Source organism: Accipiter gentilis, chromosome 28, assembly GCF_929443795.1.
Source record: "Accipiter gentilis chromosome 28, bAccGen1.1, whole genome shotgun sequence".
NCBI lineage: Eukaryota > Metazoa > Chordata > Aves > Accipitriformes > Accipitridae > Astur > Astur gentilis.
In genome coordinates, this window is record NC_064907.1 from 6,246,884 (window position 1) to 6,273,204 (window position 26,321).

The window sequence follows — 26,321 nt, forward strand, 5'->3', positions numbered from 1 at the left end:
TACTACTGTCACCTTTAATAACTTTCATCTTGGTTTTTGTTAAAACATTAAAATGAAACCATTCAACTCAGATGGCTGCTGCCAGTCTGCCTACCTGTCAGCCTCAGAGAGGAATTTGGTTTCTGTATTTCTCTGCAGCAGCACGACAAAGTCACTGAGCTGCTGAATCCAATATTCATGCAATACACACAATGTAAGGGCCTCCTAAGGTAAAGCAGCATATCTGGGAAATCTGTATTCCCACTGGACAGCCCCACATGGGATCACTGTGACAAAGGCGTGCCATGAGCAAAGGAAATGCTGCAGGAGCATGCACCACTCCAAAAACTCTCAGGTGGAAGCAATGGCTGCTGGCAGGGCCACTGAAAGTACACAAGAGAGCCCTTCAGCTCTTGCAACTAAGAACAAACACACAAGGAAGGTCAGGAGCTGCCTAGACCCCCTGTTATCCCTCTCATCATTCCTGTATGAAGTGAAGCACATGGGGGACTGAGAACGTGGCCACAGTACCACCCATCTGCAGACTTTCCAGTCTAAGGAAGGGGAAGGAGCAATCTGTCCATCTCGTTTCTGGTAATGTTCAAAACAACTTCTCATCCACGCCTCAAGGTGCATGCATCCAGCCCCAGTGTCCCAGCAAAAGCCCTGCACAGAGGTCCCCAGGCATCATTCAGGTAATAGATTTTTTTAAGTTTTCTTGACTTTGAACTCCATAAAGCTAACGAGTGTTTTCTGAGAAGCCACAGCATACACAGAAGAGAAACCAAATTGTTCTAATTAAAGACCTTCTCCTGTTATCAGAGGATATTGGATTAGTGCAAACCACATTAGAGGAAACTAGTTAATCCATGTTTGGTTGATTTGTACACTGGGGAGGCCAAAAGATTTTAGCAGTCACTATTATTTACAGCAGCTACAACATCCTGTCAGTTTAATGACAGAAAATCTAGCGTTAGTTTTTTGGCTGAATGATGAGGGTTTTCTTTTTTTTTAATATGTACACATTTCTAACTATCTGACTTCTAAACCAATACTGTAAGTATACTTTGATTTGTGATGTTAACTTCAAGAATATCCATGACACATGAATTAACTGTGCTGATAACCTCCAGAGAGTTGCAAATAGGAACATGATGTAACAGCCATGGTAAGTCATTTCAGGAGTACTTTAATTCCACATGACAACAGTTCTCTTGATGGAGGGGTAGGCTGGAAGAGGCCAGGATTTGCCTGGATTATTCTCTAGGATTACTAGCGTGCATCCTGACACAACATCTACAGTTATGTTCAACAGAAAACATGAGAACTCTGTCATGTCCCACTGTGTGCGTAAGCCAGAACAGCCTATTCAGCTTTTGCATTTCTCTCTTGAGTGAACATACTAATAAATAATGAGCATGCCTCCAAACACACTCTTTGTTAAAGTGAAAATGGGGTTCTTCATTTATGGTCCCAAAGTTTCCACATTCCAGGTGGGTCATTTCTGGCCTTTTTCTCCTTGGCACACTGTTTAGACAAAGAAGCGTCTGTATGCTTCACTAACCCTGATGTTGTACTGTAGGCTTGAACTTTCAGGCTAGGTGATATTTTTACCCTTTTCTAAATGAATGCCTTGTTCAACACATTGTTGATACAGGCTGAAGAGAGGGATATTATACCATAAGGGACCAGTTTACATACAGCAATATGCTTTTTTTTATTAATGCAATCCATCATTTACCTTATCCTCTCTGTGAAAAAAACCAAAAGGATCAAATTTATATGTAACTGCCCAATGCAGAGATTTTTGTAAGGCTTGTTTATGAAAAGAGAAACCAGTGTGGGAGTAAAATATAATTCATAACATATAAATACTTCCTAAAGGTACAATAAAGCCCATGGCATCAGCAGGAATAAAAAGCATTATGGGAAAAATAGTAGCAGATCCTGACATTAGAAGGCAGCAGAGAGAGATCAGGGAGGGTTAAGGGGGAGCTGGTAGCCCCACTCTGGCCCACACAGAGTGAGCAGCAGCATTAGCTGAGCAGGAGGGAAGAGAATGTGAAGATTCTGTCTTTGGTAAGTCTGTTAAAATGCTGCTTCTAGCAAGCAATATCTCAAATATCAGCTAATACAGACATTTGATATTGCAGTAATGGCATCTGGACCAATTACAGTTCTTCTGTATACCTCTTTTCACATTACCAGAGTGAAACCAAGTTACTTGTCTAATTCTTCTATCTGTAAAGAAAATAAGACATGATGAATTAGGTGCAAGTTCCTAAGATTTTCGGCACCAGATCTTGAGCAGATGTAAATAAGCGCTGATCAGCAGAGCTGCTCTCACAGAGCTCTGCCCTGATCTACTCGACCACTGTCTTCTGCTGTGGCTCAGGCATGTTCCTCCCCTTTTATAACAGAGTAAGGTCAGCAGGACAACTGGGGAAAGCTGGATGGGAGTGAAGACACAGCCTGGTGTAAGAGGAAAAGACAGATTCCAAAAAAAGGGAGACAACACAGAAGACAGCCCTGAGATGAACGTGTGTCGTGGTTTAACCCCAGCCAGCAACTAAGCACCACGCTCACTTACTTCCCCCCATCCAGTGGGATGGGGGAGAAAATCGGGGAAAAAAAAGTAAAACTCCTGGGTTGAGATAAGAATGGTTTAATAGAACAGAAAAGAAGAAACTAATAATGATAATGATAACACTAATAAAATGACAACAGTAGTAATAAAAGGATTGGAATGTACAAATGATGCGCAGGGCAATTGCTCACCACCCGCCGACCGACACCCCGCCAGTTCCCGAGCGGCGATTCCCCACCCCCCACTTCCCAGTTCCTAAACTAGATGGGACGTCCCATGGTATGGAATACACCATTGGCCGGTTTGGGTCAGCTGCCCTGGTTGTGTCCTGTGCCAACTTCTTGTGCCCCTCCAGCTTTCTCGCTGGCTGGGCACGAGAAGCTAAAAAATCCTTGACTTTAGCCTAAACACTACTGAGCAACAACTGAAAACATCAGTGTTATCAACATTCTTCTCATACTGAACTCAAAACATAGCACTGTACCAGCTACTAGGAAGACAGTTAACTCTATCCCAGCTGAAATCAGGACAACGTGGGAGGATGAAAAAGTGGCACTAAGAAAGACAGCATGGATGGACCATATTCCTGGAAGGAAAGACATAAGGCAATGAGGGGCAAGCTGTAGACAGGGGCTGTTATCTGCAGAGTAAGAGTGGTATTGCGGTCTAGAAAACTAGACAGCTAATAAAAGGGCAGGCTGGAAGAGTTAAATATCACAGTCATTAATGAACTGAAATTATAAATTATAAATCCTGAATTTACAAGTCCTGAAATTATAAATGTTTTTGGATCTGTCACCCATTGTAGTAATGATGCCCTGCCTCTTCATTTCACTGCAGAGACCATTTCTGCTTATGAGACTGTAAGCAATTAGAACAAGAGCCCTTGCCATCATGCAATGTATCAGAAGACACACAGATCAGAAGACCAGCACATCACAAACTATGTACTCGTGGTGCAGTTTCTATAAAGTATGCAAGAAATGCAATGGGATATAATGTTTTTGGCAGCTGCTGTCAGTTAACAACAGAAATAGAAAAAATAAAAAGCAAGAAAACTAGAGGGCAAGAGACTGAAGTTGCCACAGACAGCTTTCTATATCAGAACTGGAATGGAAAGAAGATAGTGCCCTATTTCACTTCACCAGGAGGTGATTGCTTCTCTTGTTATTGGTATAATAACAAGCAGTCCTCACTGTAAGCATTTGGCTCTGTTCTGTTTCTGGGCCTCCCAAACCTGTTGATCCTGTGAAAACAAGCCTTCTGAGAAAATAAGCAAAGAGTTTAGGAAAAAAGTTACACTTTTTACAGCAGCAGAAACAGCTATTGAATTCCAGCTTTGCAGCACTGCTGTACGGTGGGCTGGCAGCTTTCACAAAGAGAAGCCTCTAGGTCTGGGGTTTGTAAGCAATTTGCCACACTTGTCATCCTTGCTGTATAAAAGCCTTTCCCGGAGGACATTGTTCTAACAAAATTATCCACTGCGAAGGCCAGCAGCATGCTCATCGTGTCTCAATCAAGGCTGCATAAAGAGGAAAGTCAACCATGCATGTCTATCATTTGGACGATTAGCCTTCTTGACTGCAGACACTATTCTAAAAGGCCAGTCCTCAGAAGCACCTAATTTCTCAGTTGGAAATTATTTCTCTTTGTCCGTCAGAAGCACATAGCAATGAATGTCCTCCGAGAACAATATTCAGCAGCTTAAAGCGGAATCAATGCAAATACATCAGAAGCATCCTTGTAACCTCTCTATGACCAAACAACAACAAAAATGGGTATTTGTGATATGGAGTAGCTGAAAAGCACAACAAAAGAAAGAAGATGAGCACAGCACACTGGTCCTCATGCATCTCCATTTACACTTTTGATACCGCTCCTGTCAGTCTCCTTTCCTTAGCCTGTATTCCTTCTGCACCTCAACAGCTGTACTAAATACAATTATTTGTAAAAAGGAAAAGAAAACCCCACACGGTCAAAAGAAAAGGAAGAAGTATTTCCAAGGAACCCCTCTTAATCACAATATCCTGCTTTAATCTCTGAACTGTATTCTGTATCTGATTTATACTAAATTACACTACCTTCTGTTATCAGTTAAGTTTTTCAGTATTGTCTCATCTGCTTGTACTCCCTGGTAATTCAAAGAAAACTCGTGAATTGCAAGTGACATCCTTACAGATCCACAAGTATAAGGGTTGGATGAGCATACATGATGAAATACAGCAATTTACACAATAACATAAAAATTATTGCTTAATCTGCAATAATGATTTATCTACCACCTTGTGTACTGTCTGCAAAGGCAAAGTTCTGAGTCAGGCAAGGTTTAAGAATTTCCAGTTCATTCTTACTTTCCTTCCTTAATTCTTTTGTGACATTTTTAACATCTACTCAAAAGAAATTCTTCAAAGGGACCAGATCTGAACCATGATGACAAAGGCATGTCTAGATGGAGCTAGGAGTAACACTGGGGTTTTTTTCAGTCTGAATTGAAAGGAAGGTTCACTTCTCTCCTTATCTGTCTTATCTCTGAGATCAGTAAAACACAGACAAATTGGCTTCTTAATGGGGGAAAAAAGCACAAGCAAAAGCATTTTTATACTATAAGGTTACAACAGCCTTTACTTTCAAGCTCAACTGAGTATCAGCAAATGCAAATTAACATCTCAATATGAAGCTCTTCTTGCCAGTTTATAATCCTCCTCATCCTTCCTCCTCCTCCCCTGTACTCTTGAACTTAATGAAGTCTCTGGCAGCTATTTGGTTTGTGTAAATTAAAAGGCACCACTGCATGACAGAGGTGGTTTTGTTTGACTTCTCCATGCAGAGGCTGGGATGTGAACTGAAGGCTTCATTGCTGGGACAGCCTGCCCAAGGTGCATAAATCAAGATCTATTTTTGTAATTTTTTTTTTTTTTTTAATGAAGTGAATTAAAAACTATGGAAGATGCCATGTTGACAATTTTGTTCTCTAAACAGACCAGGTGCTGCATAAACTGTATCCAGATCAGTTTACCTATTAACATACCTCAGCTCTATTTGACTAGGGCCATTTCAAGGGGTAAGAGGATTGTTTAGCATCTGTGCCTGTTTAATCCTGGGCTCTCAGTCAAGACTGCTAATTCACATACTGGTTTTCCTGATCTATTTGTCTATTCACTGAGAGACCACCAACAGCCTTCCCTCCACTGCACTGAATCTCTAGCTGTCTGGATTTTGAAAATATCAGGTCCTAAGCCTCTCCTTTTAAGAAAGTATCTCTCCATTCTGCTTCCATTTTCAGATATAATACAAACTATTAAAATGAAACAGGCTCTCATGGTCTCTTCGAAAGATTGATTTCTCTGGCATAACATCTCTCTGAGAATCCAAAGAACAGAATTCTTGCACATCTCCACACAGGAAAAGGCAGTTGTTGGAGGGCCCCCTGCCCACTGTGGGGTGACTGCTGCCCTAAATAATCCTTGAACTCCAGTTACCGCACATATTGCTGTTATGTGTGGTGTTACTGGGTGGATCCAAAGGCAGCAGATCTGTGAGCATCCCCCTAAGGACTGCACAGCCAGGCAAAAGCAAGATACAATTTATCTTTCCATTCTTAAAATCCCAACAGCAGGAACATACAGTGTTCATGAAACAACCATTTTTAATTCAGTATTTGCCTTCTGCTTGTGAGAGTCATAGCTGAATTTGGCTTATATTGTTTCAGAAAGCAGTCAGTCTTACAGAGCCTTGCATCCTTTTGCCTTCTGTTCAGAAGCCTGTTTCGACATCTAGCTCTAAAGAAATTCACTTCCAATAGTAACGTTTACATGACAAATACTAATTCAGCGTCTAATTCAGATCTTATTTGTTGTATTTCCACAATTTCCTAAAACATAGCTTGTTATGAGGTATGAAAGGTCAGTCTCCAGAAAGTATCAAAATCAGTTGCCAGCCTTTAACTAGTCACAGTTTGAGTTTCTTATCAGCTGGACTTTGAACAACCAATACAAATTTGGACTTGAATCATTTACTTCAAAACAAGTAAGCATGTTGCAAGGTAAGTCTGTGTGCATTTCGTCTCTGCCAGTTAGGAGGAAGATGCTAACAGTCCTCCAAGGAGATGATTGAGGGGTATGGGTGGGTGGCAGTGCTGCAGGATTAAGGTGTTGGGAAGAAGGGAGGGAGAGAGCATGTTACCACAGCTTTGCTTTATCTGTCTTGTCAGGTCATTTGATCCTATACTAAGTAATGAACGCGTTTACTTAGTAGTGTATTTTTAAAACATTTCCCTGGGGGCCAGAGAATCTGGTGAATAGTCTTCTATCTCACAGTAGTAAAAAGGAAAGAAAAGAATTGGACTATGAGGGAGCAGGTTAAACAGAAGTGGAAGGGTAATTAAGAGATGTAAAGATAAGTGTAACTTGCAGAGAAAGAAAAGCTGAGCTTTGTCCAGAGTCTGGTATTTTAGACTCACTTGCTAGCTAGAACATATCTTCTCTACCCATGTTTCCACACGTTCTAGGACTACTCTGCAGGAGAGACAGATTGATATAAATCATTGTGTAACACATAAAAAAACCCCAAAAAACGGAAAAATCACAAAAAAAACGCTGAGATGCAAAAGTCTTCCTATGAAAACTCTTAGAGCCTAGAAGGTACTTTCAGCTCTTACAAACCTCCCTTGAAAAAGTGAGGGGGTGGGGTGGGGGATAAATGCAGGGCAGGCACCTACCTTGCATATTTTCTGTCTAGACAGTAACTGGGAAATCTGTAAGAAAATATTAGTAGCTTGCCTCTGTCGTACTCTTTGCAGATCTGTTTAGTCCCCCAACTGAATCTCCACAGTCTAGCCCTGAGAGACAGTGGATGCCGACAATGCCTTATAACAAGGATAGTCTAATTAATCGTTGTTTTGTGATTACTGCCTGAGAATTTAATGAAGGGAGACCCAGACATATGAGAAGAGCAGTTTCAATTTTTATATTTTAACTCTAGTTTTCAGTAACTAATTGCATGTCTTTCCTTTTCCCCCTTTGCCTCCCTTTAGATGCAACAAAAAAGCAGACCATTTACTGATGCATATGTAAATCACATCAGGACAAAAAAGCCTTCCTGAATGAGAAGAAATGTTGACCTATAAAATGCAGGGCTCAGAATGGAACAGGCACAGGTAGAAGGATCAGAGGTTCAGGAGAGAGGTCACCTGAGGGTTTAGTGATGGTGAGAAGAGCATCCCAGCTAAAGAAGGTGCAACAGCAAAACTGAGATCAGCTAAAGACATCAGTGGCAGTTTGTGACGATAAGATGCACATCAGAGACATGGATAGGTAGATGAAAAACATCTGTGAATCATTTCTGGGGAGGAAACAAAAGGAAAAGAATTTGGATTTGGACTGATAGGTTTAATATCATGACAGCAGCTATTATCATGGGTAATGAGTATCATAGAATGGTTTGGGTTAGAAGGGACCTTAAAGATCATCTAGTTCCAAGCCCCCTGCCACACGCAGCGACACCTTCCACTAGACCAGGTTGCTCAAAGCCCCATCCAACCTGGCCTTGAACACTTCCAGGGATGGGGCAGCCACAACCTCTCTGGGCAACCTGTTCCAGTGCCTCACCGTCCTCACAGTAAAGAATTTCTTCCCTACGTCTAATCTAAACCTACCCTCTTCCAGTTTAAAGCCATTACGCCTTGTATCACTACGAGCCCTTGTAAAAAGTCCTTCTCCCGCTTTCTTGTAGCCCGCCTTTAGGTACTGGAAGGCTGCTACAGGGTCTCCCCAGAGCCTTCTCTTCTCCAGGCTGAACAACCCCAACTGTCTCACAGCCTGTCTTCACAGGAGAGGTGCTCCAGCCCTCTAAGCATCTTTGTGGCCCTCCTCTGGACTTGCTCCAACAGGTTGGTGTCCTTCTTATGCTGGGGGCCCCAGAGCTGAGCACAGTACTCCAGGTGGGGCCTCATGAGAGTGGAGTAGAGGGCAACAATCACCTCCCTGGACCTGCTGGTCATGCTTCTTTTGATGCAGCCCAGGATATGGCTGGCTTTCTGGTCTGCAAATACACATTGCTGGGTCATGTTGAGCTTCTCATCAACCAACACCCCCAAGCCCTTCTCTGCAGGGCTGCTCTGAATCCACTCCTCGCCCAGGCAGTATTTGTGCTTGGCATTGCCCTGACGCATGTGCAGGACCTTGCACTTGGCCTTGTTGAAGTTCATGAGGTTCGCACGGGCCCACCTCTCCAGCCTTGTCAGGGTCCCTCTGGGTGACATTCCTTCCATCCAGTGTGTCCACCACACCACACAGCTTGGTGTCATCCACATACTTGCTGTGGGTGCACTCAATCCCACTGGCCATGTCACCAACAAAGATGTTAAACATCACCGGTCCCAATACCCCACCCTGGGGAATGCTTCTCATCACTGCTCTCTACTTGGACATCAAGACGCCAACCACAATTCTTTGAGTGTGACCATCCAGCCAATTCCTTATCCACCGAGTGCTCCATCCATCAAATCCATGTCTCTCCAATTTACAGACAAGGTTGTCGTGCAGGACAGCGTCAAACACTTTGTGCATGTCCAGGTAGATGACGTCCATTGCTCTCCCCTTATCCATCAACACTGCAAACCCATTGTAAAAGGCCACCAAATCTGTCAGGCATGATTTGTCCTTAGTGAAGACATGTTGGCTGTCACCAACCACCTTCTTATTTTCCATGTGCCCTAGCATAGTTTCCAGGAGGATCTGCTCCATGATCTTGCTGGGCACAGAGGTGAGACTCACTGGCCTATAGTTCCCTGGGACTTCCTTTTTTCCCTTTTCAAAAATGGGGGTTAGTTTCCCCTTTTCCAGGCAGCAGGAACTTCCCTGGACTGCCATGACTTCTCAAATATGATGGATAGTGGCTTAGCCACTTCCGCCACCAGTTCCCTCAGGACCCACGGATCCATCTCATCAGGTCCCATGGACTTATGCACCTTTAGGTTCCTTAGTCTCAAACCTGACCTCCTGTGGTGGGCAGTTCTTCATTCTCCAGTCCGTGCCTTTTCCTTCTGCAACTTGGGTGGTGTGGCTGGAGCACTTGCTGGTGAAGACTGAGGCAAAAAAGTCATTGAGTACCTCAGCCTTCTCCATTTTCTGGGTAACCAGGTCTCCTGTTTCTTTCCGGAGAGGGCCCACATTCTCCCTAGTCTTCCTTTTATCACTGATGTACCTATAGAAGTTTTTCTTGTTGCCCTTGATGTCTCTGGACAGATTTAATTCTATCAGGGCTTTGGCTTTCCCAGCGTGATCCCTGACTGCTTGGACAATTTCTCTGTATTGCTTCCAGGCTGCCTGTCCTTGCTTCCACACTCTGTAGGCTTTCTTTTTGTGTTTTAATTTGTCCAGGAGCTACCTGCTCATCCATGCAGGTCTCCTGGCATTTTTGCCTGACTTCCTTTTTGTTGGGCTGCGTCACTCCTGAGATTGGAGGACGTGATTCTTGAATATTAACCAGCTTTCTTGGGCCGCTCTTCCTTCCACGGCTTTATCCCATGGGACTCTACTAAGCAGATACCTGAAGAGGATACAGTCTGCTCTCCTGAAGTCCAGGGTAGCGAGCCTGCTGTGCACCCTCCTCACTGCCCTAAGAATCTTGAATTCTGCCACTTCATGGTCACTGCAGCTGAGGCTGCTCTTGAGCTTCACATTCCCCACCAGTCCCACCTTGTTAGTGAGAACAAGGTCCAGTATAGCACCTGTCCTCATTGGCTCCTCTATCACTTGAAGAAGGAAATCGTCACCAATGCATTCTAGGAACCTCCTGGATTACTTATGCCCTGCTGTGTTGTTCCTCCAACAGATACCAGGGTGGCTGAAGCCCCCCATGAGGACCAGGGCTTGCAAACATGAGGCTGCTCCTATCTATCTATAGAGACCCTCATCCACTTGGTCTTCCTGGTCAGGTGGCTTCTAGCAGACCCCCACTATAATGTCACCTGTCCTTGCCTTCCCTTTAATCCTGACCCATAAACTCTCGGTTGGCTCCTCATCCATTCCCAGGCGGAGCTCCATGCACTCAGCTGGCTTTGACACAGAGGACAATGGCTATGGATCATGGATACAAGTATCACAGATACTCAGTTTGTTGGCAGGTTCTGTAAAAATGGCTATGAATCCTGAAAGTTTCATCATCCACATGAATTCAAGTGCTCAGAGTGTTTCAGTCATGTAGTTCACAAGATGAAAATGTTCCACAAGCTGCTTTTGTCAAGAGTAAGCACAGGTCGATGGAGTCTGCCCACTTCTCAGTTGGCCACTGTATTTTACCTACTTTCACTGCTTCACCTTGAACATGAAGCTGGTGAATTCACCTACTGCTATGTTCATTCCTGATGTTCTAATCTACACCATTTACATTAGTGGAGGTAAAAACTGAATGAAGAAAAGTGACCAGGCAATAGTGTACCACTCTATTTCAGAAGTTGACCATCAAACTGTGCTGAACACTTACAATACTAATGGCATGCACAGAAAGTTCAGGATCAGTGAGCAGATAATACATCCTTTTGTCCTTGCCTCCCTCCTCCTCCCCAGGTTATCTCTCATCCCCTCCAAAGGGCTTTCTTCTTCTGTTACTGAAGAAAGCAATATTTCAGCAACAGCTTTCTCCACCCTTTAAATCTGACAAATCATGGAGAATATTCCTGTGGCAACCAAATGTGACAAACTATTCTGTACAGTAGATTGAATTCTTCAGTAATAACAATATTACACAAAGAAGCTTTTTGGACTACTAAAACCATGTTAAAAGCAGGGTGACATGATTTACAGTCTTTGATGCTGAGCTCCCATATTACTTGTTTCACAAATGATGTTGCTTTCCAGAAAAATGGTGGAGTAATAGTTGTGCTGCAGTTCTCTGCTAAGCTTCTTCTCCATCAGTGTATTGGGTGTTCAGCTGAATGGGCTTCCCTTGATAGCCTTATCTCTCGGTGGGCCAGTGTGGCTTGGATGGAGCTGTGTGAAATGGCACATGGCACTAGCTCCAATACTTATTTCACTGAGAGCAGAACTTGAGTGTCCTGAAAATTGCTTAGCAAACAGGACTTGAAATCAAAGTGACAGCAGTCTCATGCCCTAAGGAAGGCACGTTTTGGTACCCAGCAGAGGTTCAAAGAGTAGTTCTGAGTCATTATTTTAATTCTATGGAAAGGAACCATGCAGTGGCCCCAAATCAGGTAATGCCCTGCCAGGTCAGTGACTTACAGACATAGGCTGTGGAAGAAAGAATGGGGAGAGGGGCACAATCATCCAGTTGCAGACAACCAGTTACTCACATTTCTCTTTGCCCAGCCCAGCTATTACACTTCAAGAGACTCAGAGACACTGGGGATTTCATGCCACTGCAATCTGGAGGGAGCTTACAAACCTCCAGGGAACAGTCTGCATCAATTTGTCCTGAAGCCTGAATATTTGACACTTGTAACATCTTGTCTGCCTTTTTATTGTGGGCTTGGAGTGGGAGGAGAAAATGATAAGAGGTTTATGTAGAAGACGCCTAATAATCAGAATACTCTTCTTATTCACCATTATTAGTCCCTACTGAATGAGATGGATCAAGAAAAGATACTTCATTTCTTTGGAGATAAAGAAGAACAGTCTGAAATCTTGAGGAAATATTACGCCTATTAGTGTCTATGTAAAAGCCCTAGAAATAATGCTTATGGAGATAAGATGAAGAATAAGAACATAACAAAGGCAAAACAGCAAAGGCAAATTTCCCCCTATGTGCTGCTCTGCAATTAACTGTTTGAAGCAATTCCCGATCCCCTTAATCTCAAGAACTCTGCTTCTCTGCCCATCCAGTTATTTTTAATTTGTACTTCTATTATTACTGTTGCATTATTAATGCACCCTGATAAGATAGGAAATAGCTTGGTGGTGTTCTGTTTCAGCAATGCCTCGCGCAGAATAGTAGTCTTTATGATTAATAACTCCCTCCCATCTGAGGAGATTCACGATTCCCACCATTCACTGAGTACAAGGCCCCAGGGGAATCCCGTTTCCTCCTCTGTGTTGCTATTCCATTTCCCAAAAGCAGCCTGGGCCTCCTTGTGTTTATCACGTCTGCACACGCTGTTATCAATCCGAGTGCACGCCTTCTACTTCTGTGTGGCCAGGCGATATACATCCCTGGTGCCTCAGTCAGATCTCGTGCCAGCCCATACCTTAGCACTGCTCCTCATAACTGACAAAAAGGCAATGTTTGCAGTATTTTCTTGGGGGCAGGTGGGGAAGGGAGGGCAGCTTTTCTAGCCACACTTCTTCCAGAATCTGGGCTCAGGTGCTGTGGCTGAGCTAGTCAAGAACAGATTTCTATAGCAAATCAAGATTTGGGTTTGGATAAACCTCCAGCAATACCAAATGATGGAACGAAGGGGGCAAGACATTATAGCGAATACAGTTTGAAATACATATGTCATATTTTCTGTGGGAAAAGGGGGCAGGGAAGAAAGGATCAACAGTTTTTAATTTTTCCCACATCTATGTTTCTGTAATGGAGTATGTGATGCTGTAAGGGCTATTGTACAGCTTTCCTATTGGCATTTTAATACACACCACATTTTAACACCACATCTTTTTCTAACTAAGCGTCTCCCCTTCAGTACAAGCATTGTAAATTGAGCCAACCTGTGGAAAAATCCAACAGCAATTAATATGGATGAGAGTAACTGGGATCTACAGAAACGCAATAGAGCCTCACGGATGCCCAGAGAATTTAATGTAAAATGCTGCTATTTGTATGAGCATTTTCAATCACCTCATATGAGAAAAAAGATCATGCAATGTATAGGAGGACTGAGCTAAGGAAGGAGGAGGATATTATTCCTGATTAAAATCCATGAGAAGTTACTGGAAGTGTCTTAAGGAAATGTTTAGTCCTCTCTCAAAAAAAAATCTGCTATTTTATAAATAAAAGCAAGTCTATAACTAGTTAGCCTCCCAATTTTTTCAGATAACTTGCTCAGAAGCTCCCTATATAGCTTTTTCCTATATATTCCCACTGTACTGGTGGGGAGAGGGAGATGAATACATTTATACACAGATATATATGCATCTATATATGTTTCTAGATACAAATGTACACACCGTATGTATAGGGTGAATTACACATATACCTAACCATCCAAGTATTGCAGGTGCACCCAGTCTGTTTCTCACTTCTGAGTGCTACAGGAGAGGTTTTGAGGGTCACAGGCCTTAAAAATGTATTAACTTACCTCCTGATTTTTTAAGATCAGACAGGTCAATGATTTCAAACTTTGTTTTTACCTTTTCTATATAGAAAGATTCTTTCATAAAGAGAAATGCGAACATTAAAGTATTGCTTTTCATACCTGGCATTTCGTATCTCACTGTCCAATGAAAGATCTTTTAATTACTAATCACTTTGGCAACAATATAGAAGAAAAAGTCTATTTACATTTGGAAAATGAAATGGCATTTGGGTATCAGGAATCCAGATCCACTAACAATATGTTTCCAAACCCCAAGCCACACTGCCTATCCTTCTGGGAAGGAATCCTCACTGGAAGTGATTCACAGGTCACATTACAGAGCAATGAGAATCCAGGCATCTGAGGGCCAGTAGCTGTAATCTAATGGGTGTGCACATTGTGACCAGCTTTACAGATCCATCCTGGCAGAAGTACAGCTGAACATCTCTGGTCCTTAAATCAATAAAGATCAGGTCAACTTTCCTTTGGTTTGCATAAGGAAAAATGTGCAAAAGCCTGCTTGGTCCTTTTCCTTGAAGGTCTGGCTGCTTTATGCAGCGTGCTTGGTTGCATGCAGGTCTGCTCAACCAGACCTGGGTGCAATATAGTGAGCCTCTGATGTTTCTTAGACTGGAAAGCAGAGGATGCAGACTACCATCTGGAGGAGAGATGCCAGTATCTAGACCTTTCTGTAAGCATCTTGTTACTATACCTCCCAGCAGCTGGTTTTCTATTAAAGGTTCAGAGCAGAACACGAGAGGAGACTGTGTTCCTACTCAGTGAGAGTTTCATTTCACCTTACTTGAGCCAGCCAAAACACAGATATCTCATTCAAAGGCAGCTGTCTAGGTTGCCTCTGTAATCAACTGAAAAAGAAAGTAACATCTGGTAGGCAAGTCATCCCATCCTAATATTCCTCCATGGGAGGAATTCGTATGACCAGCCTAGATCAGAAGGATAGTGATCAGTTCACTTAAGCTAGCAACGTGAATCGCAGCCTAAGGGAGTGTAATGGTGGCAGTAAAGAGGGAGGAAAAAGACAGGGAGATAATGACTTGGAGCATGGGGATACAGGTGTCTCATAAAAGCACAAAAAATCAACAAATGTCTCCCGAGACATATTCCCCAAAATGGGCTTGATTCCTAACGGAAAAGGCAAAAAAGGGGGAGAGATGGTGAATGAGAAGAGATATATCTAATGGTATTCCCAGTATTAAAATACAGCACATGCTAGGCTCTTCCACAGCTGAGCTGGTTATCTATTTAAGTCACTGTTGTACCAGAGAAACAAGGTAAAGCCCAGATCTGTAGGATGACGGAAAGCAGAATAACCTTGCAGCTGAATCAAGAGGCTCAGCTGAATCATTAGCCCACGATGTTACAGCAGTGCTGTAGCTGAGCATCCCGCAGTGTCACCACCCCGCCTGCACCACTGAGCACTGCTCTCAGACACATGCTGAGAAGAGTCAAACACAAAAGGAAAAGGCTGGGAGAAGAAGAGCTTTAGGAAGTTTTAAAGGGGGGGGGGATTGTTATAAGGGCTACAGCTGAGTGCTTAAAGTACAGTGCCTGCAATTTGCATAAGATCTCAGAAAACTTGCCATGATCCCAGGTTTAGCAAACTATTCAGCATTTAATTTCCTTCCTCAGCATTGTCTGAGAGACACCCTTGTAATTTTCAGTTTCTTTCATCTTGACTTTCCTGATACATATTAACCTCTTTTTCATGGATTTAAAAATTAATTTAATGGGGTGAGAGGTGAGGGGGAGAGGGCAGAGAGGAAGGGGACATATCAAAAAGTAGTACTGAAAGTCTTAGAAATTAAGTGGAAGTGATTAACTAGAACTATCATAATGCCCCAAAATATCAACCAGCAGTACAACCTAAATTGAAAAGCAAAGGAAATAAAAAGACAATAGGTCAGAAAAACTTTGAGAAAATCAAAGTGTTAAAAACAATGACTTTTTATATTCTAGAAAAATCCAGTAGTTTTCATTCAAATTGCATAACCTTCAACGTTAAGAGACTTTAAAATGTGGCCACTATAATGTCATACTATTTCAACAACATGAGAATATGTTTAAAGCATACCTACTAGGTGACCAATATTAAAGATTTCTATAGCTTCATTAGGTTGACAACATTGAGACAGTCAAATTAATTGACCCACGTGGGCCTTATGTATAAGGCTTATAGGCAACTAGATGTCTACAAATTATGATCATTCATGCCACTAAGTGACTTCAATCAAGAAAACAGTCAACTGACCTAAAAGTTATAGATTGCTGGGCTTAAAATCATGCATTTATGACAATGCAGAGGGTGCTGTATAAATCAAGTCACTTAGGAACATACAAAGCCTAGTAGCACCAGCCTGAAGTGATTTCAGCAAGCTGATTTTATTTTGATCCTCAACGTTTACAGGAAAATTCCTCAAAACAAACCACAGGAAACAATACAAAACTAGGCTTTACAGCTGTTTTCCTGGGTGAAATGTACTATAAAAGAATCACAGAAAGGATTGATTCTTCCAACACAGAAATAAGAAATATTATCAAAGTGAGGTAGAGCCTTTTTCATATTTTGTCTGTCCAGTTCAATTCCACTGCAAATCTCCTCTACCCACCTCCTGTGCTCACAAACTCACTCATCAGTACAATTTCTGAATACACATAGGAAGATGTCACTAAGGAGAAGAACACCATTTTTTATATTCTTTGAGGCAAAAGAAGTAATTTACTGAGCAATAGTCTCTTATCCATATTTGCTATCACCAATAGTTGATGCTCAGATTAGGGTACAAGTCTTCCTCTATGACATATGGAAAGAGATGCTTTTTTTCCAAAGCCAAGAGTTTCATTTAAGGACTGTAAGTTACTCTCTAGAAAAAACTCACTTTCTGTGTTGCCATTTTCAGCCCTTCCCAGTGAAAAGGGAGATATCTACTAGTTTGAAAGATGGCTTTATTTTATGGAAAATCAGCAGAGGCGAAGGAATTAACAGAAAAGAAAGATACCTTAGTATCATGCTTGACCACACGATGCCCAGATTGGTGGAGCACTCCTAATGCTATGGCAGCAGAATTGCTCCATTTTGTGGATTCAGATGTAAGGACAGCAATGGTATTCTGCCTTCAATTTTCCCATTTCAGATGTAAGCCCATTTCTTAGTGTCCACCTCCCTCTGCAATGCTCCATGAAACTATTACACTAGCATCCACCTGCCATGAGCTCCTCTCTCTGGGTCTGCTCCTTGCCAACTGACCTTAGGAATCCCATTATCAGGAATGGCAGCCTGTCAGGCCAGGAACTTTGGAGCCACTTCCTAAGCTTTTAACAGCTTGCAGGTGGGCCAAAATGGACCCATTGCCCTTAAACTGGCTTATTAATAGGTAGGGGCAAGACCTAATCTTCCCCTCCTAAAGGGACTGGCTAGATTATATGGCCAAAATGCAGTCCTGCATTCTCTCTTGCATGGTGTAAAGTTTAGGCAACAGGCCAGATTTTCTCTTAGCAGGCTTGGTTGATATGTGCTCCTAGCTCCCATGAAGTAGCAGCTTCTGCACGTCACAAAGAGAAGGAACAGCAATTATGGCCATTCTCTAAATTGTAGAAATGTGACTGCATAGAAATTTCTTTAAAATAGGTCTGTCTTTAAATCTCACAGCCAACCAAAATGCAATCTGACAGAGTACAGGCATGCCTGGGTTGGTATTTCCACATCCCAGGATAAGCTTTACTTTAGATAAAGACAAACTAAATGTGCATAGAAAATATGATTGAGGGAGGTAAGAGATTATTGTTTGTAGCAATTGTTCCAGCTTTTATTAATTTCACCTTTTTCTTAAAGCAGTTTCAGGTATGAAAACTCCTCCCAGAAAAGCCCACCTAGCAGGAATCTAGCCAAAGAGCATGAAAGCCTCCACCAGGTCCAAACAGTAGATTCGGTGAGGAAAATCCCAGTTCTGAGCAACTCTGTCTAGAGGCAAAAGGCCACCTGGATTTCAATCCAAGTGGAACTAACTATTTAATTTGTACAACAATCATGTTGCAAACAAAGATGAACACATATGTCTCCTTTAAATGCCTCAAGGGATCATCCTTTTTTTTTTTTTCCCTTCCCCATTTCAGTAACCATGGTAACTTTGGGCAAAACCAGCTTTCACTTCAGAAATTGTTTTCTGTGGTAAAGGGTTTAAAATCACATTTGTCACCTAACCATTAACTTTTTCCCCCTATACACCTGAGTAATGAAGGACAGAGAACCTCTGCTTTACAAAGGAAAGAGAACCTATTTGATTCTCGCTGAAAAACCTTCAAGATGGATGGCAGCAAAGTGAAATACAGAACATATTTTGCAAGTTGTGCTTGGTTTTTTGCTGACCTTAACACAGGTTTTCATAAACACCTGCTTAATATATACCATAATGCTGCCAAAAAAATCATCACATCCACCAATCAGGTAGCCAAAATGCAAATTCTGATAGTAGAAAAGGAGGTTTCCTATATCTTTTGGACTTAATCAAGATGTGCATCAATTTTGTTCCCTTCAAATCAACTTTGCAAATCACATAGGTCTAAGAATGTCTGTCTACTTTCCGCTGCACTGATACAATGAGTTGACACAGCTATTGAAAACATCTTTTGACAAAGACTATTCAAATCATGACTCATACAGGCTATAGCCAATAGAATACTTACTCATTATTAACACACATATTGCACTGTTATAGCTTGGATTAAAGCATGTCAAGGCCAGTGCAATAATTGTTGCCCTACTTAGTGAAAAGTCCAATAAACTATTTCAAGGCAGCGGATAGCTGAAATACTAGCAGTTTGCAAACCCAAAGCATTGGCATACACTTCTGTCCCCTGCCAAAAGACAGTTCTGAATCTACTCAAAGATGACCTGCTTGGGCAGTAGGGCTTTCTTCACTGTTACTTTTGGCAGATGTACATATAAACAAGAAATAGCACAAGTGGAGAAGCAGGGACAGAAAGAACAACAAGGAGAAGAAAAACTTGAACAAACATTGGTACTGTAGGACAAAGAAATGCCCTTAAACTGAGGAAGGAATGAGACATTGAAGTCCTAGCTGAAAGGACCTGGTGGAGTAAGAAGGAAAATGGCCTTTAGTTGCTTCTCGCTGTTGGCATTCAAGATTTTGTATTTCCTTGTAAAGGAACAGAATTGAACTAACAATATGTGATGCATTCCCTTCATAACCTCTTCCCCTATCTGGAAAAAAATCTGCAAAGCACTGCATCTTGACTAGCCACTTGGATCAAAAGGATAGTAGCATGTTATATGATCAAATTACAAAGTGGGATGGTGTGACATAAGACCATCTTTTGATTTTTTACAATGATACTTCCACTGTCTTTTTTAGGCCAAAGACATAAGCCTCTGTCTGTTAATCATCAGTGGTATCCTGCCTTTGTGGACCTCCTGCCTCCAAAGAGGAAAGGAGTATCATGCCCTTCCCCACACAAATGTGCTCTCCTTCACCGAACAAGACACTTAGTAGCTAGACTTTATGGTAGGAACCTTCAGTGGGGCTCAGGGAAGTGGGTACCAGCTCCCAGTGACATTCACAAAAATTCAAAGGAATGACACAGCTGAGTGCCTCTGAAAATTCTCTGCTGTTTTGGTGGAGGCACTTTCAGGTCAGACAAAATCTTTCTGATGCTTCCAGATAGAGTTTTATGCAAATCAATGTGAGGAAAAGGCGAGCTGCAGACTAATGTAAAGGGAACAGCAGACTTTACATTTGTTTCAATCAAATATTTTGCTTTAATGGAAGATTAAATTCTTACAGCCAGGCACTGAAAAATTTTAACTGAACCTTTTTTAGTATGTGACACAGGTCTTTAGGAGCAAGGTGTATGACTTAGGAGCGTCTCTCACAGAACCAATCTCCTACCAGCATATTGTGGGCATTCCTGGCATTTGGCCATGGCTTGGCTCCCATTCACAGCCCTTGCCAGCCAGGCTCCACGCTCAGCCCCTGCCAGGAGACCAGCTCCCGCATCTCTCACTTACTAGACTCTCAAAACCCCCCCTGTGTGCTCCTTCCTACCCTGCCCTACACACTTGGAAAGGTCTCCTCAGAAGCATCTGCAGTGTAACCTATTACTCCCCCACCAAAGATTTTAATAATCTCCTCTTCTACAACACCTACCAAAGCTTGAAAAAGGGTATCTAATATTAGACTGTTGATGGGTTGAGGGCACGGCTATCAAGATGACCAATAATACCTCATTGTTTCTTCTTGCTTCCAGTCTCTCTGTCTGTCTGGTCTTCCTCCCTACACTGAAATCATAAGTGCCCTGGGACAGAAACCATTTTTTTATAATCTGAATTTATACATTATTTAGCAAAATGGGGCTGGGCTCTGCAAGCAGGAGTCCTGATGCTACAGAAAAATAAAAAGTAAGCACAAGATCACAAATTACAGTCCATTTTGCTAATAGGTTGAAATGACTTCCCAAAGAAGGTACAATGATGACTTCTTTCTCCCTGGTAGAAACCTTTTGCATAAGGATTATTTTAACACACAAACATTGCTATTTTCTTTTCAGATTAACAAGTATCAACAAAAAACAATTCACACCATAAAATAATATATAAGGAAAAGTAAACTAATCTCTGCCCAAACATAACAAATACCTCTCAGTGACAGAGTTTTATAAGACTACACACAGAAAAATAATAAATTAAAGAAAGCACAGAGACTACATCCATTCATCCTGAACCCTGTGCCACCTGAAAACAACCTATTTATTAAGGCTGGCAGAATATTTTTCATACAAGCTGTTTTTCATGGGTAACGTGGGATTCAGCAAAACAACATCTTTCACAGAAAGAACATTTTGGATTTTCATCAAAAGTCTTGGTTTAGTTTCGGCTTTGTTTGACAGAAAATGGAGGGGAGGGAAGAAGATTGGGGAGCAAATCTAAGCAAACCTTAATAGAATGCCCTTACACTAGTTAATCTGAGCACAGTCATGGAATAATTCATTATTTCTGCATGGAAAGCCTTTTTGCTCTGTTTCTTGGCTCATTGTCAACATGGACAAAACAGGCTTAAGAAGTATGTTCCAGAAAACGATGGGACTTGGGGAAATTACACATACAGTCATCCAGAACAGTGGCACACTGTGCATATGTAAACCCAGCAAAAGCAATCTACGACTCTCAGAATACGATGATTCAAAGCAGAGAGAGAAGGAAAAGTGATGCTCAAGCTGTGGCAGTTTATGGAGCAGGACTGTTGCTCAACCCAAAAGAAAACTCTCCGCTCTCAAGAAACAACTGCAGGGATACCACACTACCACCCGGGGATCAGCTCCCTCTGCCAGCAAATGCAAACCCAAAGCACACGTGTATGTTATGATCCATACAAGCACCACTGTTAATATATTTGCAACATGGTTACAAACCTTTTATTTTATTTCCAAAAAGTTCTCCCTGAAGTGAGTGCAACAAAAAATCTGATCCCTTACTACTTTATTTCACTTTGACACTGCAGTATTTCTGCTAAGGTCAATAGTGTATCTAACAGTGAAGTAAAATGGTGATTATGCAGTCCCAACATTTCATTATTAATACCATCTTCCCCCTTCTGTGAAGCTGAACTTCAGCTATCAAATAATACTTCTTCCAAATTCCAGGCTGGTACAGTTTGATTTGCCAGGCCTTTTGTAAGAAAAGGTGTGAAGCATGCAGCCTGAGTCTACACTCTCTAATTCTCTTCTCTTTGTCAGTTTAGACTTTAGTTGTATCCATATCCATACTAACTGAGCTGCTAATTAACTTTTAAATATGTTGCTGATAGGCAAATCCTCCTAGTTTAACTCACAAAAATTACATGCTCGCACATGACAACTGAGAAACTCTACAATTTTAAATAAATCATTGTCATCAAGTTTGCAATGAGAAGTAGAATCTTTGAAATTTCTAGTAGAAGTGAAAATATAAAATGGCAACTGTTTGGTGGCAAGTTCATTTTAGAAAACTGTGAAATGAAATTGAACCTCAAAGTCTATGATTTGAAGTACCTGACTTCCTATGCCACAGCATCTTGGATACCCATCCACACTGGCAAACGGACAGCTCTCAATCTAACACCAAGCTAGCAACATCCAGAGTCTGTGCCAGGGCTGCCAGCCCTATAGCTAAGAGTCTCCCTGCCAGGAAGCCCGACCAGGGCAGTCTGTGCACAGCCACCCCCACCGGTCTCAGAAATCCAGAGTCCTTGGTAATGGCCAGATTTCCAGTTCTGGTGAACCAGACTTTCCAGTAACAAACTGTCATGTTAGAAATTGCCCAGCCTGCTCAAACCCAAAGCAAGTTTTATCGCACAGAGATTGCTGGTAAAATGCTATTTAAACACAAACCAGAAAAAAACCTAAGTGACTGAAAATAATATTTAGCTTCCCTGAACCTGCTTCCTCCACACAGGTCTACATTTTATAAATTTATATACTTAGACAAAATACTATATGAGAGAAAATGCTGAGAAAAGTAACATAGGTTTTTTTAGCATGCTCCAATCAAAACATATGCCAACCAAACTGAACAGAACATGTATAAATAACAACAATAATAAAAAATAAAAAGCAAACAAGCTGGAAATTCCATTACCTTATCTGAAGTTTTCTCAGTCTGACAGATAAATTACATTGTTATTCTGCAGTTATTTACTTATTATGACTCACACCTATTTCTGACATATTAAAATGAAAATTGTGCTACAGAGGTAAACTGATGGGAAACTTTGATGAAAGTATACAAGCTTCAGATCATAATTATAGGGTGACTCCTAGAAGAAGCCAGAGGTGAAAAATGAAACTGAATTCCAGAAACCGTAGGTTAGATATATTTGTGCTAATGGAAATGTGGAAAAAAGAAAGAATTTTCTCTATTTTGACTATATGAATTAACCTAATTTGGTTTATTACTTTGGAGAAATGTGTTAAAACTTTTTTTTAAAAACCTCTTAGCTACTTCTTGTATACTCTGATAGCAATGGGATAGTAAGTCTAAACTGAAAAGAAATATCCTCCTTCATCGGCTGGACTGCAAAATTCCAGTTTTACTCATACAGGTGGAAAGCCTGGAGCCTGTTCTGGTACATGGTGTTGATGAAGCAGCAAATCATAGGTCTGTTTGGGCATAGTGCGAAACTGTTTCCCAAGCCCTATCCACTGGAAACCAATAATTAGAGGAGCAAGGAAGGTTCAGATCAAGCTTGCAGTTTTTTGACAGAGCTATGTTTGTGTCTTTCTGCGTGTAGACATCTTTCTTCGGAAGGATGAAAACCAATAATCGGGAGAAGTGCCCACACAGTTCAACAAGAGAAATTAGTCCCTTGTTTTCATGAACACACCTTCATTATTCCTCAGTGGAATTTTTAATTTTATTCAGATATAATCTGTCCCAAGCACAGAAAAGTAAGGATCTGGAGAGCATGGCTTCTAATGTAAATATTTTCCATAGCAGCTTCTTACAGCAATGAATAGGTTCAAGTTTAGTCCTCTCACTAAAGTCAGAGTATGCATCACTACTAACTTTTATGAGATCATGACAGATTTGTACATTACTTCCCACCTACCAGGCAAGACGAAAGAAAGAGAGCCCTATGTGGAGGGAATCCCTTTTCAAACAGGCATTAAACCATCCATGAAAGTAATACCATTGGTTTTTGAAAAAAACACTGGAACTGCACAAGAAAGTGAGTATCCAAAATCAGGAGAGAAAATTCTGAAGCCTATCCTATGCTCAGCACTGCTAGATCATACATTACAATTTCTCTTCTAAACACAAAGATTTTCACCAAGTTCATTGTCACTGCTTAGTATTCAATGAATATGGAAAAGCCCCGCACACAGATGCTTGCATAAGAAACTACCTTGATTAAAGCAAACTGCTGTCCTCAGCAACTGCATGCGTGTATTCCCAGATGTAATATGCCAGGCTCGCCATTTATGACAGGGAAAAAGGAAGGGCCGCTCAAACAAACAACAAAGCAACAGCAAACTATATAACCACCTCCTCCATTGCCTCAACCATTTTCCATTATAAGTGTGCACCTAAACAGCATTTTAAGAGGGTATGATTATGAAGAGTGGGAGGAAATAACATGACAGAAGGAAAAAGGAGCAATTCATCATTATCAGCATAGGCTTTGTTCAGGTACATGGTGTGGTAGGTTGACCCTGGCTGGACGCCAGATGCCCACCAAAGCTGTTCTATCACTCCCCTCCTCAGCTGGACAGGGGAGAGAAAATATAACAAAGAGCTTGTGGGTCGAGATAAGGACAGGAGAGATCACTCACCAATTACCGTCACAGGCAAAACAGACACAGCTTGGGGAAAATTAACTCAATTTATTACAAATCAACCAGAGTAAGGTAATGAGAAATAAAAATCTCAGAACACCTTCCCTCCACCCCTCCCTTCTTCCCGGGCACAACTTCACTCCCAGATTCTCTACCAACCGCCCCCAGCGGCACAGCAGGATGGGGAATGGGGTTTACAGTCAGTTCATCACACGTTATTTTCTGCCACTTCATCCTCCTCAAGGGAGGACTCATCACACTCTTCCCCTGCTCCAGCATGGGGTCCCACCCACGGGAGACAGTCCTCCACGAACTTCTCCAACACGGGTCCTTCCCACAGGCTGCAGTTCTTCAGGAACTGCTCCAGCATGGGTCCTTTCCATGGTGTGCAGTCCTTCAGGCATAGACTGCTCCAGCGTGGGTCCCCCACAGGGTCACAAGTCCTGCCAGAAAACCTGCTCTGTGGGTCCTCTCTCCACAGATCCGCAGGTCCTGCCAGGAGCCTGCTCCAGCATGGGCTTCCCACGGGGTCACAGCCTCCTTTGGGCACCTACCTGCTCCAGCGTGGGGTCCTCCATGGGCTGCACGTGGATATCTACTCCACCATGGACCTCCCTTGGCTGCAGGGGGACAGCCTGCCTCACCATGGTCTTCCCCACGGGCTGCAGGGGAATCTCTGCTCCAGCGCCTGGAGCATCTCCTCCCCTTCCTTTTTCACTGACCTTGGGGTCTGCAGGGTTGGTTCTCTTACACGTTCTCACTCCTCTCTCCGGCTGCCATTTCCGTCTGTCCCAACTTTTTTTTCCTTTCTTAAATCTGTTATCCCAGAGGCACTACCACTATCACTGATTGGCTCGGCCTTGGCCAGCGGTGGGTCCATCTCAGAGCCGGCTGGAATTGGCTCTGTCGGACACAGGGTAAGCTTCCAGCAGCTTCTTACAGAAGCCACCCCTGTAACCCAACACTCCCCCCCCCACCCTCCGCTACCAAAACCGTGCCACACAAAGCCAATATGCATGGCCCAGTCTTGCCCTGACTGTACTGGAAGAAAGCCAGGAAACATGAGGTGGAAACAAATTACAGTGTGTCCAGCCAAGACACCAGTCTGGACAGCAAGGGGATCATGAACCCAGAATATGCCACAGTAAGCAAGTGCTACGCAGTTTAAACACAGCCACAGAGACCAACTGCTTCAGAAACCCTAGCAGAACAAGCATTACCACCTAGTAGCACTGTGGTCCCAATACAGGTGTGTTTAGCGTAGCTGGCCTTGATATGTATTGCTGCTGCACAATTAGGTCTGGCTGTGTTGATGTCAACTTCAACTTTATTAGTTCACTTGCATTAATTAACTTACATTGTTAGGCCTTTACACATGTGTTCAGGGACCGATTGCAGTAAAGCCAACTGAGAAAGGACATGGTCTTTCAATTCCCTTAAAGTTTTGTGCAAGGATAAAATCTTCTCCCAAAGAAAACAAGTGTTTTAGTGATATTTGCAAGGCCTACCTTGCCCAAACCAGGGGTGTCTTTCACTTTGCTGACTGCCCTCAACAAACATGGTGGTGCAGGTGGTGGGGAGGTCTGAAGGATACTTGTGAAGCTGGTAGAGAAGAGAGGAGATTCAGGAACAGATGATGCAGAAGGCCTGTGCTTCTTCTTTTTGGAAGACAGGTTCAATTTCTGAGCAGCTCTGTGGGAAAAATGACAAGAGTGAGCTAAAACAACCCCAAACTCATAAACACAAGCAGTCAAGAATAAAGAAAGGTATTTATCAGGTTACTACTTAGGTAGGATCTCAGTTTTGATCTCATTGATCCCAACAGTTTTATAATTCTTGTTCTTCACTCATTTTTGCTAGTTTTAACATCACTGACTTCACAAAGTTGCTCCAAATTTACACAGTCTGCATTAAGTAGGGTCACAATCAGGCCTCTGTTGCTATCTCATCTGTTGAAGCAATTCAGCCTGCAAGAAAGCTCCAAAACCTCCAATTAAATCAATGAGCTATACAGCAATTTCTGTTCTCAAATTAAGTTCAGTCACCAAACGGTTCACAAAGAATTGTGTCTCATTCATAAGCCTCTGATTAGAAAATGAATACTTGCGCAATGTTTGGATGTAAGCAGCCACTGTTAAGTTAATTAGTATTAAATGCTCA

The 26,321-nt window shown here is 42.2% G+C and overlaps 1 protein-coding gene across 1 annotated transcript in view; it reads right to left on the bottom strand.

Annotated features, from left to right (window-relative positions):
* The window catches only part of KIF26B (kinesin family member 26B), a 312,864-nt gene that overhangs the window by 90,251 nt on the left and 196,292 nt on the right, over nucleotides 1-26,321 (bottom strand). Inside the window, exon 5 of the mRNA XM_049830857.1 lies at nucleotides 25,670-25,853. Coding sequence (XP_049686814.1) covers nucleotides 25,670-25,853 — 184 coding nt within the window. The remainder of the gene's footprint in view (nucleotides 1-25,669; nucleotides 25,854-26,321) is intronic.